General features: G+C 36.4%; 1 protein-coding gene across 1 annotated transcript in view; it reads left to right on the plus strand.

Moving 5' to 3' along the window:
- The window catches only part of ME1 (malic enzyme 1), a 112428-nt gene that overhangs the window by 37603 nt on the left and 53871 nt on the right, over positions 1-20954 (plus strand). The window contains exons 4-6 of the mRNA XM_070932875.1: positions 1822-1897; positions 6282-6443; positions 19174-19277. Of these exons, the coding sequence (XP_070788976.1) occupies positions 1822-1897; positions 6282-6443; positions 19174-19277 (342 nt within the window). The remainder of the gene's footprint in view (positions 1-1821; positions 1898-6281; positions 6444-19173; positions 19278-20954) is intronic.

Here is a 20954-nt window from a genome sequence, read left to right on the forward strand (position 1 = left end):
CTTAACGGGATACCATGGGAATATACACTTTAACTATCTTAAATATGTCATCAGTGCCCAAAGATAGCCAAATTTGGTTTGGAGATTCTGTTTCTGACTTGCACGATTCTAAAAGTAGTTTGCATCTCCCTCTCTGCAGTTGATCATATTATAGGGCCAGCCAGAAAATTCAAACTGATGTCAAGACTGGTAATTATAATTAAAGCTGTTCAATTTTTATTTTTATTTTTGGGAAAGAACTGCTTTGGAATATGTGACTGTACTTAGGCCACAGCTTTTTTTGAACCATTAAACCAATCGTATCATTTTCCACACTCACAAAATGCTCCCAACTGCCTCTATGGGCATATGTATAACATTTATTGAATCTTCCATGCCGGTCTTTCTAATCTTAGTTTATAATGTTGGAAAATGATTTTTCTAGAATTCATGTTCATTAAATCAGGATGGAGTCTAACTGATTTGAACTTGGTTAACTGAGGTTCTGCCTTAGTCCCATAGTATCCTCTGTCATGCCCAGTTTGATCTAGGAAAGTTGGCACATTTTGGGTTTCTTTAGATAAATAATGTGATCTATTGGTTCCCTGGAAGCACATCTTCTCTATGGTAGTGACTGGCCCCTGGTACAATCCTGAGATTGTACCAGAAAACCTGATGCCCCCCCCCCCCCCCGCTGTTTTGAAGGGGCTTAAAGACTTGGCTGTCATCTCAGGCCTTTAATGAGGGATAATAAAATCTCCTTTGCACTGTGTGGGTGTGTTTATTTTTTCCATACCAGTCCAGTTTCTGTCATCTTGCCATATATTTGTTACATTTATTCCCCCTCCTCCTTTCTTGTGAGCTGCCCACAGTAAATACAATAAATACACTTCAATAGCGTTGCATGTAGTTCACCGTTCAGCTCACAAATACATTGACAGCACTGATATGTAAGTAGACAATTCTTGAGGATGGTGTTAAGTGGTGCATTTTATGTACTAGGTTTACAGGTTTGAGGTAAAATGTTAAAATCCCTTCATTTCACAATTGTAATCATCCTCTACTTATCCATCCTGAGTAAATTGCTACACTGCAGAAGCCTCCATGATAGGATTTAGGCAAGAGTTGGTTTCCACATAAACTTGTCTTTAGATTAGGGAATTTAGCATGCCTAGAACAGCATGAGCATCCTTTGGGTAAACTGGGCTTTTGTTATGCTGGTGGGAATCATTTCAAAATATGTGTGAACTGTCTGATATTGTGCATATTGTTGCTACCGATACAACTAAAGCTAGTAGCCTAGTCTATTTCTTCTCTAGCTTACTAAAAACATTGTATGAAAGCTTTAATTGATCAAAGCCATGAGTGGCCAAAGGCTCATTTGGTGATTAGCATGGCATATAGAACATTGTCCTTGAAATACAGAAAAACTGAATGAAAAAGAACAAGAATTAATAGATGAAATGAGAGATTTTTTAAAAAAAAATGGTGATTAAATAGAGGAAAAGGCTGGTATCTTCCAAGGTATACTGTAAAATATTTAATACACCTTCTCTAAACAAAACTTAAGTGTCATTGCATTATAAGCTAAATGTGATAGGTTAATACAGTGCAAATCACTAACAAAACTATAAACACTAAGCGATATATTAAATTAATACTGAAAGTTGTATGTCAAATTAAGATATAATTGTAGGTAGGTAGGTAGGTAGGTGGAAGGAGGAAAGGAAGGAAGGAAGGAAGGAAGGAAGGAAGGAAGGAAGGAAGGAAGGAAGGAAGGCAGGCAGGCAGGCAGGCTTCATGTTTTAAAAATAATTTAAAGTTTGAATTACTTCCTTACAGAGGACTCTTCATCACTTCCCATGATCGAGGACATATCGAAACATTGTTTAAAGCATGGCCTGAAACTAATATAAAGGTAGGTGTCTCTCAGATGTATGTGCATGTTTAGAATCATATCTATAAGTTACTGACATAAACAATAGTGTTGGGTTTTGCTTTGATATAGGAATGTCCCATGAAAATTCCATTAATCTAGCACCATGTCTCAGAGAAAGCATGCTGGCACTTTTTCTAACATGGTAGAGTTTTTTAAATGTAGGGAATATTCAAACATGGAACCCTTTGACCATAGTATTAGATATTAAAACTAATAAAAGTACCTTTATTCAGTTTGGATCTGAAATAGTAAAATACCTTGAGGCTTATTTAAAATAGTTTTAGCCTGCTTTTTTTCTTCAAAAACACTACAAAGAATAACTTTAAAGGTTGAAGTTAAAATTGTTATGCAAAAAAAAGCTTTTTGGGATTTTTAAAAATTCCAACATACTATATATGAGGAATAAAACTATTCATGTGATTTATAATATTTTAGTATAGGACACACATTTTGATGTCATCGTTTATAGTAACACATATTGGAAGATGTGGGATATTAGAGTGTTAAATATGTTACATAAAACTTACCTTCATACATGTATGAAAATGGAATTAATTGGAATAGCCACGTTTATTTTCTTTTTTTCTTGTTTGAATATATAAATGGAAAAGACATTTACATAAGTAATTGATTATATTAAAATGTTGGACTGTATTACTTAAGAAAATGTAAGTTATAAAACAAGTGGGTTCACTATTCCTATAAGAATTGAACAATTGTAACATCACAAAATTAATTATTCTGATGATGGATATAAAAATAGTTGACAATGAGAAGGGGTTTAATATAGAATAGAAGGGAAAATTGGAATTTGGTTAAAATTAGGGATGAAAATGAAGGATAATATTGGTAAAAAATAGATGAAAATAAATACCATGGCAAAAAGGAGGTATAGAAATTGTAATCTTAGTTGTAAGGATCAAAAACTGTTTAAATTTGTTAACCGGCCAAATACTCTGTTCGGCAAAAATACATTGTATGTTTGTGTGTGTGTATGTGTAAAAAATAAAGAAAAACTTTTTACAAAAAAAAAACAACAACTTACTTACCTTTACAACTCTTAAAATCCTGCTAGTATGGCCTACTTAGCTTTTTCTATAAATATGTTTGCTAAGCAATAATGTGACCAGCATTGTTTATTAATTTTATATTTCTAAGAGAATGCATTGTTTTTTTTCCCTTTTGACTTTTATGAAAATAGCAGGCTAATATGATTAAATCCACATTTCATGTGAGAACAGCATTGTCAGCTTATTAAAGATTTCCCTTTGATTCAGTGAGCTCTGAATGGGAGCACTGAAATTATTTGGATACTTGGTATGCACCATCTCTACAGTGGAATGTATAATCTTCTCTAGATCTTGGCTGCCCTTTCAGGTATATGTGCTATCTATAAAGGCATGCAGGGTTGGTAGAGCAGGTGGTTTGCCAGTTGCTTCTACACCATTGCCAGATCCTTCCCTATTATGTCAATTGGGAAGTAGCTGTTGCAATAACCGATGGATTTTACCCCACTCACCAGCTTACAGATATTTTCTTTTGGGGCCAGGACAGAAATATGTAATCATTGTGGAATGTAGCATTGAATACCTGTTTCTTAAGCAACAATGGTTGTATTCTCAAAGGATTAGCACAGAAAAACCAGAAACAGATTATTTTTGTTTATAAATGTTGAAACTGCAGTGAAAAATACCTGGCGCAGAAGCTTCGGGTTGCTGAGATTCTTTCTCTAAGAACTTTGGAAGTGCTATCTGCTTTTTAAAAAAAATCTGGTAAATAGCAGCTGATTTGGCAGGATGATTCATGAATATGATTTATCTGCAATTTAAACAATTTTCTTATTTGCACTATTCTACACATATTTTTAAAGCAGCAGCAGGGAAACTCTATTGAATGGGATTCCTAGGGTCTTCTTATCTGCACATCTGCATTATGTATGTCTTCATCTCCTCCATCATATTTGCTTGTTTACTTATATGATTATATTCTGCTGTACTATTCAGGTGGCTAATATTCAGTAAAATGTGAAATGCAAACAATTAAAAAAAAATTAAACCCAATGCTAATAGTAATTAACTTTAAAAACCTGGAAAAAGGCATGTGCCTTGACAGATCTTCTAAAATGGAGATGTTTGCAGTTTGCAATTCCACAGTCCAGGAATAATGCGGGAGAAGACCTTCTTCCATCTGTGAGATAGATGAGTTGTAGATGGCAGGGTCTCTTTAGAAGGGCTCTTCCTGCAGATTAATATATCCATACAATTGGGATGGGCATTCCCTTAGACAATGAGGATCTAAGCCACTTAGGATTTCAGAGGTCTGTACCAATACATTAAATTGTGCCTAAAGTCTGACATACTAACACCAAGACTGTACTTTGTACTTACTAGTAGCCTAATAACAATATTCTAAACCAGTTGCAATTCCCAGTCATTTATCAGTATGTATTGTATTTCATTGTGCTTAGCTGACCAATTAAATATAAATAAACCCAACAATATTAAAGGATTGACGCCACCTCAAAAATGATAAACATAGCAATAAAAAAAAGAAAAAATTCCTAGAAATAATGTGATTACTAGAACACCTCCAAAAATTTTATCCATGTTAATTGAACATATTCTTCTTGTCCAAGACCAATTTGGATATTGACCACAGTACGTTGCTGTGATGAAGGTGTAGATTAGAATAAGTGTTATATAATAATTCTTCTAGCCAACTCTCATTTGCCCTCTCGATCTGTAATTCTTGATACCATGATAAATTCCAAATTCTGTAGATATAGCAAAAACAACATAGATATATTTAATACATATTGTTAATGTCTTTGTAGAGTCTTGTTAACAAACCCTGTGTTTTTCCCCTAGTACTATAGTCTCACATAGACTGCTTTGTAATTGTCACAGCATGGCCATCTTTTTTTCTTTCTTTTTGCATCAATCCTTGCTGCCAGTCCTAATTTCCAGGAAATCCTGCTGGTTGGGAGGCTATATCAAAGAGACCCTTTGCCCCAGCTGTTTTTCTTTTTTGACCCACTGCTACAACTGAGTAGTCATCCTACTGGGGTTTTTCTCACCCTCCAGCCATCCATATTCCAGTCTTATCTGGATTGCTTTCTTAAGGTTTACTAAATAAAAGGAGAAAGAAGGCTTTACTAGGTAAAAGAAAACATCTTCAGATTTCAACATTTTGGACATTTCTGAAAACAGAAGTGCCTGTGCAGGATTCCTTTTCTGTAAATATGAAAAGCAATGGGGGATAATCTATGGGTAGATGCCAATTTGAGGAGATGAAATTATTAATATAGAATTGTTACATGAGAGAGGAAGGGAGAATGAAGGGGCTGGCACAGGATGTGTCCCTGGGACTTTAATGTGACAGTTGGGCTGATAAAGGCTCCCTATACCTAATTGGTTGATAATCAATAGCCTTTTGTCAGAAATTAAATCCTTAAATTGGAAAACAAAACTTGGAAATAGCACTGCATCATTACTCAGAGATGGAAATGTAAACCACAAAGAATGAATCATTACTCAGAGGAGTTAAAACAATGTGTTAAACAGTTACATTTTTTAGTGCAAATGTTCAGGATTATGGTGCTGGGCTATTCATGTTCAATCACATAGGTTGTTTAAGTAACAGGATTACTAAGTTTTTTCCTCTTTGCATCACAGCAAGATATTGCAATTTTTCAACAACGAATTCATTAGAGCATCTATTAAAAAGAAATCATTAGCCAGAACTCTCCAATTAATTGGGCAGTAGAAACTGCAGATGCCAATTGTTGTCTTAAACACACACATTGTATCAGAGAGTTACATTTTTATTTGCTTTATCTAAACCCTTAAGGAAGAAAATTATACCCACTGGTATCTTTTCTTTTATCAAAAATATATTTTATATTTGTGAGGCTATTGACAAATTTAAAAAATATATAAAGTTTGCCCATTTCTTTCACTGTCTTGTATTCTCTGCCAAATCTGCTCTGGGAGAATAGGCAACTCCCTGGAATAGCAGGAGGGAAAGGAAAATGGTTAAAAAAAAACCTTGTTCTCTTTTATTAGTAGGATTAATAAAAGGGCATCATTAAAGGGAATCTAGCGTGCTCACTTTGTTTGTCATGTGTTGTTTCTCATTTAGTGATTGAATTCACTTAGCCCATATAATTGATTGACCAAAGATTTATTTACTTTAATAATGCAGTATTTCATTCATTCATTCATTCATTCATTCATTCATTCATTCATTCATTCATTCATGTTATTTGGAAAATATTAATATCATGACAGAGCTTAAAACTGATCATAACAAAGAATTCAGGATACCTTTGCAGTTTTATAATGTTTACCATACTTTTCCACAGGCGATTGTGGTGACTGACGGAGAACGTATTCTTGGCCTTGGAGACCTAGGTTGTTATGGAATGGGCATCCCGGTGGGTAAACTAGCACTTTACACAGCGTGTGGAGGAGTAAAGCCCCAGGAGTGTCTGCCCGTTATGCTCGATGTGGGAACTGACAATGAGGTAACTGTTTTTTCATGCTGATGTCAATATTTGACATATTTCAAGAGAGAAATAGGCAAAACTGTGCAGTAATATTTGCCTATTCAGAAAAAAAAGGTACAATGTGTTTAACATTTTCCCCAGAATTTTTTTTTTCTAGTAATAACACAAAGGTGTAATTTGTTAATTCCTAGTGTTTATCCCAGTTTCATTCCAGCCTGTAAACAATGAGACTTTTGTTCCAACATACTATCCTGAGTAGTGCAGTTGGGACAAAAGTGAATAGAAAGGAAGATCAGTGCAACTTTTAACAAGGTAGTGACTCCTATGTGATGTGTTAGAGCAGTAGTGGCGAACCTATGGCACATGTGCCAGAGGTGGCACGCAGAGCCCTCTCTGTGTGCACGTGCACTGTCGCCCCAGCTCTGTTTCGGGTCTGTGTGCATGCGTGCATGCCTCCCACAGGCCAGCTGATCTTTGGGTCTCTGCCGTACATGTGTGGGGTGCGCGCTCATGCGTGGGGTGCAGTAGCACATGTGCCCTTGTCTTACAGTTTGGGTGCGCGCGTGCACTTTGGGCACTCAGTGCCTAAAAGGTTCGTCATCACTGTGTTAGGGCATAATGATAATTTTATTCCTTGCACGATTTTCTTACAAAGTTTGTTACTTTAAAAAGTAGGAACTGGGTTCCATTTATTCTGGCATGGAATAAGAGACCAGGTTCACATTTCATGCACATGCTGGATATCAACATTGCAGTCCTTTCTCTAGTTCTCCTCATGTAGAATTGGGTCCTATAGGGAAATAATATTTGGTAGCCACTACATGTATTACTGATATTCATCCCAAGAAGACATACTAAATTCTAAAACTGAAAATGAAGTTGACTTTCCTTTTTACACTAATGAACTGAAACTGAAAATCAGGAAATGGTCCTGATTGACTTCAATGCATAGCAAGTTAGGCAGGCTGCAGTCTCACGAAATATTTGGTTTATAATAAAAACAGACATACTAACACTGAGGTTCTGTTTGATCACAAGTATTCTGTATTGTTTTAGGGTTATTTGAAATGAGCTTCAATATTAATTGCATAAGGAGAATGTAGTAGAAAAGGAAGACGATGAAATATGAAGAAATTAAAAACATCACATGATTTACTAAATAGACATAATCATTTACTGCCACTGTTCCAGAAATCCTGAAGGAATATTAAGTTACTGCACAGTCTATTCCCCAGATTTAAAGACAGACAAGGTTGGAATCAGTTTGAAAAGCAGAACCTATTAGTATATACAGTCTAATTACCCTGCTGTCAATTGAAGTTAAAAAGATCCTTAGAAATTAAATGTGTTAGGTGAAATTGTTAGGTGAATTACTTGATGGAAACTTTTTGTTGTGTTAAATGCTGTTTTTAATGGAAAAAATGGAATGCTGGTTTAAATGTCACTCAGAACTTCCAGCACCTGACAGATCTGTTTAGTTTTGTTCTTAGTCAAAGGGCTATTTGCTCTGAGGCTGTGTCTGTACAGCATTTTCACACACTTTAGAACAACCTGTTGTTCATTAGCTGACACAAAAAATTCCTTGCAGAAGGATTTCCCCGCCCTGATGGCTGGAAGTACTTTGAAATCCTTGCTTTCAGTGGTAGACTATGTAAGAAGCATAATTTATTTTCCTCCAAGTTCCATCTCGTTTTTATTTCTAAATTATGAGCCAAATTGGAAAAATGGCAACCTACCTCACCCCCCATGTTTTCCTTTTTTCCTTCAAGAAAGTATGTGTTCAAAAATATATATACCAGTATATAATGTTGAATTATGTTAACCTCTGTCTTGGAACTCTTGAAAATGTAGCTAACCATGTATTAGAACTGAAAATACAGAATTGTGTTACTGTATGGCCATAAAATTCCATCTCTGTATTTTAGCTGGAGTGAAATAGTGTTATTGGATTAATATCAAATAATCAGTTGGAATGCCAAACAGTGAAGTTTATTAAAAGTTACAGTTTGATGAGGCAGCTAACTGGACAAAACCTATGTATTTCAGCTAGAATGGAGCTGAGAAACTATGCCCATTGTTTCTTGTTCAGGGTGATTATGGCAGTCTTGATTTAGGAGCCTAGAGCCACCAAGGAGGCAGCATATTCACATATTAAGATGTTAATAACTGCAACGATTCACTTAACATCTGTGGCAAGAAAGGTCATAAAATGGGGCAAAACTTGCTTAACAGCTATCTCACATAGCAACAGAAATTTTGGGCTACATTGTGGTTATAAGTCAAGGATGACCTCTATTAGCTTCTTTTTTCTTCCCTGATGCCTCCCTATGACAACATTCAGTGTTCCTTATGAGTATTTATCAGTTCTGCTGATATAGCATTCTTGTTCTCATCCCTGCTACTTTTCTTTTCAAATCCCTCTCTCCAGAATCAACCTTCTTGAAAATAAACTCCTGTTCCACTCATTTAGTTGGTACCTGATGAGATTAATAACTCCAAATAATTTATTTTCTTTCTTTCTTTCTTTCTTTCTTTCTTTCTTTCTTTCTTTCTTTCTTTCTTTCTTTCTTTCTTTCTTTCTTTCTTCCTTCCTTCCTTCCTTCCTTCCTTCCTTCCTTCCTTCCTTCCTTCCTTTCTTTCATATATTATTTAACTTTGAACTTTTCATATTTGGAGCATATGATACCAATTTAACACCAGTATATAAAAATGATCCAAATACATCATTTTACAAAAAAAATCAAATATATAAAATTATCACAAGTATAAGAGTTACGAATGAACTAAGCAGAATAGCACATGGATACATCATTCAACATGCCACTTGGAATGTGTTTTATTAAATATTTGTGTGGTAAGGAAGTCAAGAGTTTAAATGCTTTCCTGCTATGTTTCCTTTTTTTTTTAAAGGAGGCATCATTCATTTTCTTCTTGGCTGATTATATCTGTTATTATTTTATTTATACTGCATGAAGTTGATCAACTACATCCAGATGCTCACACACTATTTTGCTTATTAAAATGCCTTAAGTGTGACAGATGTGATGTGTTTGTAAAGAATAGTTTTCTAACTTACTTTGTATTTTGAGGCTTCCATCTTGATTTTTGTGTTTTTATATATTTGCATATGATTGAAACACCACATTCTTAAAATGAAGTAAGTATTGGTTCAGATTTGGATAGGCATGTCTGCCATTTTGCAAGAATCAGCAAATCTTTAGGTAGGCCTCTTTCTCCACTTAAATATAATACTTTAGGGAACAGTTGAAACATTTGCAGTCATTTTATACAAAGGAGCCTTTAAAATGATAAACAGCAGATATATGAGATTTCTCTGGAACTTTTCCATGTACAGATGCCATGGGTTTAGAAGATGAGGAGCAGGAATCTTTCACAGAGGTTTCCAAAAGAAAAAAGAACTAGATATTTACAACTGGTTCTTTTAAGCTGGTCAATTTGTCCTTGTAGTTGTCATATAAAATGTCTTCATTTTCTTTTTAGTATAAGCAATCTCATTCTTCTTTCACCCTGTTACCATTCTGAGAATTCATAGCAAAATAAAATCATGATATCATATAAAAATACCTTGGGTAAAAAGATGATAATGTATTTTTAAGTATCATCTTTGTTCCTAACCTCCCAACATTTATTAAAAAATAGTTAAGCTTTTGTAAATTGCTTTCTTTTAGTTAAAAATCTATTAAAATAGAGAAAATAGAATACTAGCATATAAAGGTAAAGGTTCCCCTTGCACATATGTGCTAGTCGTTCCCGACTCTAGGGGGTGGTGCTCATCTCTGTTTCAAAGCCGAAGAGCCAGTACTGTCCGAAAATGTCTCCGTGGTCATGTGGCCAGCATGACTAAACACCAAAGGCTCATGGAACACTGTTACCTTCCCACCAAAGGTGGTCCTATTTTTCTACTTGCATTTTTTATGTGCTTTCGAACTGCTAGGTTGGCAGAAGCTGGGACAAGTAACGGGAGCTCACCCCCTTACGCGGCACTAGGGATTCAAACTGCTGAACTGCCAACCTTTCGATCGACCAACTCAGCGTCTTAGCCACTGAGCCACTGCGTCCCTTATACTAGCATATAGCAGACTTCAAATTAAACCATATTGTAGCTTTGACGTGATGAGAGACTACTTCAAATGAGTTAATGTAGCTTAAGGAAATAATTAATAATACTATGGATATTATTTTTTAATATAAACACTTTGTAGAATACTATAACGATCTCTTTAGTCACTGGCACGTTTAGTATGTCTAGTCAAGTTTTTGGACTAGGAACTTTAGTCAGTCTTGATGACTTGTTGAAGATTATAAGTGGATTAGCCAGGAAAAAAAGTTGGCAAGAACATAAATATACATTAATATTTCATGCATTAAATAAATGAAAAAGTATTCTATTACTGGCAGCAGCAACTTAGAAAGTTCAAAGAATTTCAACACAATGGCATAGAATGGGACGCTGTGATACATACCTTTGCTACCATTTCACCCAGATCAATTTTTCTTTTAACATTTTTGTTAAACCTTTCAGAAGCATAAAATACCTTGGGATAGGAATGGTTCAGCCATAGTTCCTACCAAGATTCTGGACTGCCTAGAACGGTACAGTGTGTTCTTGTGAATTGCCTGACTCTGGAGTGATTGGGGGTTATATAGGCATTTGCTTATGTCTGCATTTCTATCTGGAGTTCCGTAGGAACAATTTCAAATTTAATCAGTGAAGAAGAAACATCAAATAGGCCTCCCCATGTTGAGGCTTTCCTGCTCTTGGCATCCTTCAAGACTTTTGCTTTTGCTGCTCCTTCCAGAAGAAAAATAGATTCTTTGGCCAAATTGTCTGGATGTTGCATTAAAATATAAAATACGTATTTCACATGTAAACCATTACTTGTAATGTAGCAGCCTAAAGAAGTTTAGTCCATTCTATTCCCTTACTTTTCTCCTTGTGCAGCACAGATCTGTTCTGTAGTAGCATGTATTTATTTATACACATGCCAGAAGAGTGACAAATTTGGTAAGAGATTCCTGACTCACAGTTGCATTGGCTAAGTTATGTTGATGCTGTTTGTTATTACTGTACACTGAAAACATTTGGCTGACATATTTCATTTGATGATAACTTGGCAGCTGACAGTTTTCAGTAAACTAAACATTTTTTGGTTTGAAAATTAAACATTTTTTTATTTTTTTCCTGGCAATTAATAATCTCTTAAAATAAAAGTGTCATATTTCTTGAAAAATGCTAAAATATTTACAATTACAGGGCACTAAATGGTTATCCTCCTCCCCCTCCCCCTCCCCCTCCTCCCCCCCCACCCTCCTCCTCCTCCTCCTCCTCCTCGCTTTGGGGCATCAGAATGTTCAAAGCTTAGTGGTAAATTTCGATTAAATAACCTGAATACATCTCAATTCCATGTTAAGTCCACTCTAACAACCAGTCTTTTATGAGCAGAAATGCCGTGCTGAAAACAGTCTTTGACCGGGTTCTGTTTGGGTGGTTTTGTTTTTAAAAAGCCATCAAGATTTGTTTTAGGAATCCATACCTTTTAACTGCTGTAAATCTAATATAAAGTAACATTCACTGTTTCTGAAGCATGTAATGGGAGAAAAAAGGAGAAACTGCATGATAAAGTCTAAAAGTAACATATTTTACTGGTTTGAAGTATTATTAGCCAAACTGTCAAAAATCATGGCAAAGATTCATGTTTTAGATATCACAGTCTTATCTTTTATTACAGCAAAAACTACCATGTGATAATGATTATGGCTATTTAACTGCTTCCTTCATTTTTGAGTGCCTTTTGAACAGGACTCCTTGCAGAATGTTTTAAAGAGCTGTATAAAACAAGAGCGCTACATAATTTATTTTTGGTACATGTAGTCCTCAAATTATGACCCTAATGGACTCTTAGACTTTTTACAATGATAGTTGTAAAATTAATAATCTCTTAAAATTAAAATTAAATTGCTGTTTTTCTTGAAGAGTAACCAACAGAGTTACAGCCTTTTTTGTGGCAGTTATTAAGTGAATGCAGAAGTCATTAAGTGAACACGGCAAACCATTGGGTTCGCTTAATGACAAAGTGAACCAGTGGTTTGCTATGGGCCTGGAAGAAAATGCCCAGTTTTGGCAAAACCAGCATAAGATGCAATCGCATCTTACACTGGTAAGGATGCTACAAACAGCTGTAATTGTTGTTCAGTTGCCAATCAACTGAAGTGCATTCATGTGACTGTTGAGAGGGGAACTTGTGTACTTAAGTATTTTGGAAAAATAACAAAAGTACTTATGTTAGTTTGGCAGGCCTTTTCAATAAAAACTTGAAGGCGCTGTTATAAATTAAAGTCAAGTGCTAGTTAGTGAGAGTCTCAACCAGAATATATGTTGACCACACTAGAATCATGCATTTCTATTTGTTGCAACACTATTTAGAATTTGGGCATTAAAATAAATGAAACTTGTGTTTGTTCTCAACTGAATGTTTAAACTTTTAGTATCTATAATTACAGTTGTTTGCCCTTTAGACTAACTAAATTAGTATATTTCCTAAATGCTGTGATTGTGAAGGCTTATGAAAATTGGCTTTCAAGTTTTTTCTTCTGTTTTTCTTTCATTGGTGTCATTATTTCCCACTTACACATTAGCAAAAAGAGCTAGAGAGGATCTAGGTGTGGAATTAAATCATTGATGTCACTTTTCTCTGCTCAGAGGAATCACAAATTTGGAGAAATTTAGGCTTCCCTGACTCACTTGAAATCATCGCAGATCTTGTCACTGTGTAAGCTATAGAGGGCGATTTCTTGTGGGGGGAAGGAGAAGGCAGTGGGGTAGATTTAGAATTTCTATCCCTGAAGATTCTGCATTGAAATTCTATTTAAACGGTGGGGAAAACTCATTTAAAGAGTATGAGAGCCCTGGTAGCGCAGCAGACTAAAGTACTGTTATTAACATCAGCTGCCTGCAATTATTGCAAGTTCAAATCTCACCAGGCTCAAGGTTGACTCAGCCTTCCATCCTTTCTAAGGTAGGTAAAATGAGGACCCAGATTGTGGGGGCAATAAGCTGACTTTGTATAAATATACAAAAGTATGAAGGCTATTGCTTAACACATTGTAAGCCGCCCTGAGTCTTTGGAGAAGGGCGGCATATAAATCAAATAAAAAAAAAAAAAGAGATAAATAAGAAAACGTATGGCTCTTTCCTGGTACTTCTGGCACCAGATCAGATATCAGAATTCTATGGGGGATTTATTGAAACCATGAAATATCACTAGATATTCTAAACTCTGAAATAATAGCACTTTTTTTTTATTCTGAGAAGTAAGAACAATTTGACAATGCTTGGCTGTATTATTACAGTTTTGATTTACTGAACAGCCTAACTGCATGTTTCTGTTCAAAGCTCATCATGTATTTTTAGTTTTTTATCTTCAGATAAAGACTGAATCTGAAATAGTAGCTGCTAGTGAGCTTTAGCTGTTTGTATTAGACAAGTAAATATATTAGAGATACGGAAGATTTGCAAATGAAAACCTGAGGTAGATATTTGGCACTACTGGTATTACTACTGCTGTTACTAGTTTTACTTCCACTATTGGATTTTGCAAAGAACTGGGAGTGTATTGTTTGGGCCTATGTAGGATCTATTTAAGATTTTACTTAAGGGAGAGAAGAAGTATGCTTTTCAAATAATAATAATAATGTTTGATATATTACTTGACAGAAGGTTTTTGAAAAGGACAGTCAACTATTGTTGACACTTGTGGAAAAAACTGATTCTCAAAAGAAATCATGATCATAAAGCTCAAAAGAAAGTTTGGCTTTATTTATGCTAAATATTTTCCAGCATTTGAAAACTGTTGGAAAAGCGATATAACTAATGAGTGAAAATTCAGCACACTTAAAATTGCTCTAGTCATAAGAGACTGCTGAGGAATGGAATTATTTAATGGATCCCACAAGCAGAAATAAAATCGGCTAATGAAAAGTAGCATATTCTCTTCCATCAAGTGGGGTTCCTGGAAGAAAATAGTAGTGTTTTTGTCAGAGAAACATTATACAGTTGTGCGTCTATGACTGGAGGATTTCAGGGGTTGAAAATGCTAACTCTTTTCCCACCCGATAAAAGATTCTGCCTCTTCCTGTACCACTAGCCTCAAGCATGTGCTAGACAGAAGCACGAACAGGCCTTATTCTGAAGTCACTCTTTCAGTAAAATTGAAAGTTGCTCTTTCAGTAAAATTGATTTGGAAGAGTCTCGTTGAAGCCAAACAAAGAAACGATAAATACATTTCATTACCAATGTGGCTGTGGCTCTAATGCTCCAAGATCTGAGTATCAAACCGATCTTCTCAAGTTCAGGTTGCTTGAATATAGGCTCAAGCAGGTACATTTAGAAAAGACACGTTACCTTTTTTCTTTGTTAATTAAAGTTATGTGTCCTTTGAGGTGAGCTAGACTGCTGAAGACTTCATGGACATGGATGTGTAACTTTCTTGGCAGCCATACAAAGGTGATTTGCTTCAGTGTTTTTCTGGGGTGACTTTTGACTTCCTGTTTAACCTAAAGTCCTGAGATTTTCTGATAGCCTTTCATGAAAGCACTAACCAGGCTTGACAAGGTCAGCTAAGTGCTGCCACCTCCTGAGGCTTTTCTGCAATAGCTACCTTACGCTCCTGAACTGTAATTATACATTGTTTCTGGAACCCTTTTTTGTTAAGTTAGCTGAATTTCAATAGTTTGAATAGTAAATAGCATTTTAAGGTAAATGTTCTCTATAGATCAAGGAAGGCGTTATTAAGCCAGCAATTCACATTTAATTTTTTAGCGCTAAACACTTCTCTGTAAACAATTTCTAGACTGATTTAATATTTTCAGTTGCAAATTTCTATATTACATAGTCATTAACTTATTTCTCTTCTACTTTGCTCCACATATTTTACTTCTCACTATTTCTGTATGCAGGAGATGCTTTTAGATTTGACCTGCTTATTGAAATACATGGCCAATACTATCAACTAAGAATGATGAGTAATCTATCCTAGAACTAATTGACTGTGAGAAAATGTCCTTGATTTAAAAAAAGAGTGGTGTTCTATTTCCTCCATTGGCAGATGTAAGTAGAGGTTGAAGCTTATTAGTCTGAAGCTTGAGTGGGCTTGTTAAAATGGCAAAAAGCCATGCCTCAAACCACATAAATATGAGAAAGGTTTAGATCATTGAAACTTTGAACTTATTGTTGCATATTTTTTGGGGCTTCTTCAGTTTACAAATTATCTATGAAGAACTCTACAGATTATCTACAGCAGGGATGTCAAACTCAAGGCCACGGGGTGCTTAAATCTGGCCCGTGGGGCTGGCCTAGAAATAGCAAAGTACCAGCCTGCAGTGCCTCTGGCAGCCAAAACGGGGCACGGCGGGGGGGGCGTGTGTGGCCCTTGTGTGCCCCATTTTCGGCCTGCAGCAGTCTGCTGGCCAAAATGCCCTGTTTTGGCTGGCAGAGTGTTGCAGGAGGCGTCCCCCCACCCTGCTGGCCCGCAGAGGAGAACTACAATGCTGATCTGGCCCTCAAAGAAATCCAGTTTGACACCCCTAATCTACAGTCTCTGGTGTGATCGAACTCTGATTCAGAAAAAAATTGGTGATATGCTATCTGGCAACTCCAATAAACGAGAAAAGATAACTTTGATGCTTCTAGATGAAAATTTCTGAATAATGGGTCCTGGTTTCATATCAGCAACCATCTATTGCTATTTCAATACAGGTATAGTTATATAGGTGTTGAAAATATTGAGTATACTTAATTATTCATTTGTTAAGCATTTCATCATTTAATAGTTTTTTTTGTATATCTCAAATGCATAGTACTGCCTCCTCATATTTCTTCATAACAACAGCCCCAGCATGACAGTTTGAAGTATGAAGTAGTTCAGTTGTAGTATTAAATCATGTTTTGCACTGATGAAATTGAATTTTGAGACTGTGGTTTGGATTGAAAAACATTCTTGGTGTAGAGTACCCATCATTTGCCCTGTTTTTCAGATCTGTCAAATAGTTTGTGTAGATTATGGACTCAGAATGGCAGTCCATGTTTGTTAGAAGTCTTCCTTATGCCATTTATCAAACTGGCTGTCTAAAGTTGCCATTGCATTTTATTTCATCAATATTATATGGGAGGAACTAATCTGAAGACCAAAGCTAACAAAGGGCCTCAGACCAGAATGGTTAATTACAATAACAATGCACTGACCACTTCTCCAAATGAGAGATGAATGGTTCTCAGTCCACCACTATATTATGTGTCATAGTCTGCAGTAGGTGTCTCTCTTCCTTATTAAAGGTTTTTCTGATATCTGCAATGCAAGTATCTTATAAGAGCTCTTCACTGAATGTCTGATTGCAAACTTTCTAGTTCAAGTGTTGGTCTGGGAAAACACTATACCTAAGGTCCTATAGATGTTGCTGAACATCCGCTAAGCTAGCAATATCCATCTCTGATCCATAAATGAGGTATTTGCGAATTATTTACAATTAAAAATTCATAACTCACCCAGTTTAGCAGGATACTTTTAAAGAAAAATAAGTACAGATAATCTCTAGATGAAGTGTCCTGAAATATTTGTTTAATGAAGGTAATGAAAAATGACAGCATATGGCTCATATAGTGTTGTAGAACAAACTTGTCATTTGTCGGAACAATAATATGAACCAACTGTGATTCCTTATAGTTGATTATAGTTTCAGATCCAGATTATTACTGTTTCTCAGGTGGACCAGGAGTGTTTTCTAATTTCTATTGAAGCTTCATTATTATCATTATTCCTTCTGTAAAAAAACTGATACTGAGGTTCAGAATATTTTTTGAAACAATGTGTTATATGGTAAAACCAGTTGTTAGCTGGAGACAGGTTAGTTAAGTGCTTTCAGATTTGATTCTGACTGCATAGACCAGGGGTGTCAAACTCACGGCCTGTGGGCTGGATGCTTCACATGCTGGCCACCCCCACCCCCATTTTAGCAAAGGGGGAAAAAGTTGCGATATGTCACATGATGACAATGTGTCGTCCTGAGTTTGATACTCCTAGCAGAGACCAGTGTTTATTGTTCAGCTGGTCTCCAGTAATAATTTTTAGTTCTCTGAAGGGCATTCACCCATTTCATCTGTTGTTATTCTCTCCTTCTGATTCCTTGATCCTTTCTAAACATAACTGTTTTATTCTATCCATCATTTACTTGCATCCCATTTCTAAAGCATGTTAAGTTTCTATTTTCTGATCATTCTCAATAAAGCAGTTAGCCTGTCGAGGCATGTCTGTCTCTACAATGGATTCAGTATGAAGGGCATGTTAGGCTGGTTTCTAATCAAACCTGAAATTCAGTTTTGTTTAGGGTTTATGCTGCATTTTACTGTCTCATGCCATTGATTTTTCTGAAGAGTCTAAGGACAACACTTTGGCACAATTTCAAATAAGAACTGGAAAAAAATGATTCCGTGTTGTCCTTTAGTAAGATATGGCTTACGTGTGTATATCCCACAAAGAGGTTTCCTGAAATTGGAAGATAGTATTTGATTTTGTTGTAATTGGTAGCTTAGACTTAACTAATAGTAGAATGGTCAAAACCATATCTTCCTCCTGAAATATACTTTGTGGAAAGCTCTGAAGTATAAAAATTATCTGTGGTTTGATGTGGTCAGGGATTCATTTATTCATTTCTGTTTATTTTTGCTTTGGATATTGCATGAATTTGGATTTGAAAATTATAAGGTATAATTTGATACATGAAATTAAAAGCTAACATTTAGTCTCAAAAAGGCTATAATATCTACTCTATAAAAGCATCATGTTTTCCTTCTCACAAGAAATTTTTGATTATGTAATATGATTTTAGAAATGTATGAATTGAAGTTTTTTCAGGTATAAATGACTTTAAAAAGTTATGTAGAATGTTATCTGCAATTTTAAAGAGTTTACTTTTTACTTTAAAATCCTACCAACCCACTGTGTGGATTATTGGAAACTACGCAGAGATATAAATATTGCTTTCTTGGCAATCATGAAAAAGTGATTTGCCACTGTTTTCTTCTGTAACTTTTTTTCCCATTTCCCTATCTATTTATTTCTTGATAGTTTGTCATACTTATACTACCCAGGTTTGACCCTGCTTATATTTTTGTTTTTACAAGTGTATTCACTTAATTTTATGTGTAACCAATCTCAGACCAATCACCATTCATGTTTATTTTCCAAATCTATCGACACCATATGTACATATTAGTTTTATGTTTCACATAACTTATCAAAGGAATGATAGCTCAATGAATATACTAAAATAGACATTTAAAATCTTAAAATATACTTAAAATAAATAAAATAAACAGTAGTGACTAAGGCATACCAGGCTAAAAACCAGGAGACTGTGAGTTCTAGTGTCACCTCAGGCATGAAAGCCAACTGGGGGATTTTGGGCCATTCCTTCTCTCTCAGCCTAAGATACTTTATAGAAGATGTGCTAGGTATGTTCGCTGACTTGAATTATTTATAAAAATAATAAAGGAGGGATAAAAAACCTAAATTTTTTGGCAGAGATTTCCCATCATTTTTCTATCCCATAATTCCCTGGAAGACTGAACAATTTTTTCAATTATAAATTGTAAGTATACACATACAATATATTTGGATTCAGGTGCCACAAATGATAACAATTGTATTTATTTTCTTTCTTTTCTTTTGAACAGGAGTTGATAAATGATCCTTTGTACATAGGTCTGAAACACAAACGAATCCGAGGCCAGGCTTATGATGATCTTCTAGATGAATTTATGGAAGCTGCAGTTTCCCGGTAATATTTCTGCATTTTGTACCACTGGATGTTTTAGGGATTTATTGAGAACTGGAACAACAATTTAACTTAGAAGCTAAGATGCATACTTTTTACACGCTTACAAATACAGATTGTACTTGTAGCTCATTGGTTTATAATGTTAAGTTGTTGTGAATGGATTTACCATTTCACAACAGTAAGAAGAAGTTGGGGAATCTCTCTCTATATTAGGAAATCTTTCTTTTCAAAGAAATCTATCTGTTTTCAAAGTTACTTTAAATTTAAGAATCAGAGTTTATTCTTATTTATTTTATTTATTTATTAGATTTGTTTGCTGCCCATCTTGCTTTGAGGAGACTCTGGGTGGCTTACAACAAAAAGCAGCTGGCTTGCATTTACAGCTAGGTGCAGCAGTAATTATTTATTTATTAAATTTTATTTATTTATTTATTAAATTTTTATACTGCCCCCTCTCCCGAAGGACTCGGGGCCGTGAACAGCCAAGATTAAAAAACATACAATATAAACATTAAAATACATTTAAAATAAAATTAAATCCAAAATGGCTCCCCAATTTAAAACGGCTTACCCATAACCCTATAATTAAAACAAATTTAAAATTTCCATATTAAAAGGGGGAAGATTTAGGCCAGGCCAGCTTGATGAAATAGAAGAGTCTTAAGCGCGCGGCGGAAGGTGCGCAGATCCGGGATCCTCCGTATCTCCGGGGGAAGCTCGTTCCAGATCGTAGGTGCCCCCACAGAGAAGGCTGTCCCCCTAGGGGCCGACAGCTGACATTGTTTGGCCGACGGCACCTGGAGGAGCCCCTCTCTATGGGAGCGTACTGGCCGGTGGGAGGCTATTGGTGGTAGCAGGTGGTCCCGTAAATAACCAGGTCCTAAGCCATGGAGCGCTTTAAAGGTGATAACCAGAACCTTGAAGCGCACCCGGAAGACCACCGGGAGCCAGTGCAGCTCGCGCAGGAGAGGTGTTACATGGGAACTCCACGTCGCTCCCATAACCACCCGCGCGGCCGCACTCTGCGCCAGTTGGAGCCTCCGAGTGCACCTCGAGGGGAGCCCCATGTAGAGAGCATTGCAATAGTCCAGATGAGAGGTAACGAGGGCATGAGTGACTGTGCGTAGGGAGTCCCGATCTAGAAAGGGACGCAACTGGCGGATCAGGTGAACCTGATGAAAAATCCTCCCGGTCATGGCCGTCAAATGCTCATCTAAAGACAGCCGTGAATCCAGGAGGACGCCCAAGTTGCGAGCCCTATCCGTGGGGGCCAATGATTTGCCCCCAATAGTCAGCGATGGCACCAGCTGACTATATCGGGACGTCAGAAACCACAGCCACTCGGTCTTGGATGGGTTGAGCCTGAGCCTGTTCCTCCCCATCCAGATCCGCACGACCTCCAGGCACTGAGACATCACTTCAAGGGCATCGTTGGGGTGGTCCGGGGTGGAGATGTACATCTGGGTGTCGTCAGCATACTGATGGTATTTCACCCCGAAACCACGGATGATCTCGCCCAGCGGCTTTACATAAATGTTGAACAAAAGGGGCGAGAGGACCGATCCCTGCGGCACCCCACATATAAGGGGCCTTGGGGTCGACCTCTGCCCCCGTCAACACAGACTGCGACCGGTCAGAGAGAAAGGAGGAGAACCACCTTAGTACGGTGCCTCCCAC

This window comes from Pituophis catenifer, unplaced genomic scaffold, assembly GCF_029215685.1.
Source record: "Pituophis catenifer annectens isolate HBS135680 unplaced genomic scaffold, rPitCat1.0.hap2 SCAF_1, whole genome shotgun sequence".
Lineage (NCBI taxonomy): Eukaryota > Metazoa > Chordata > Lepidosauria > Squamata > Colubridae > Pituophis > Pituophis catenifer.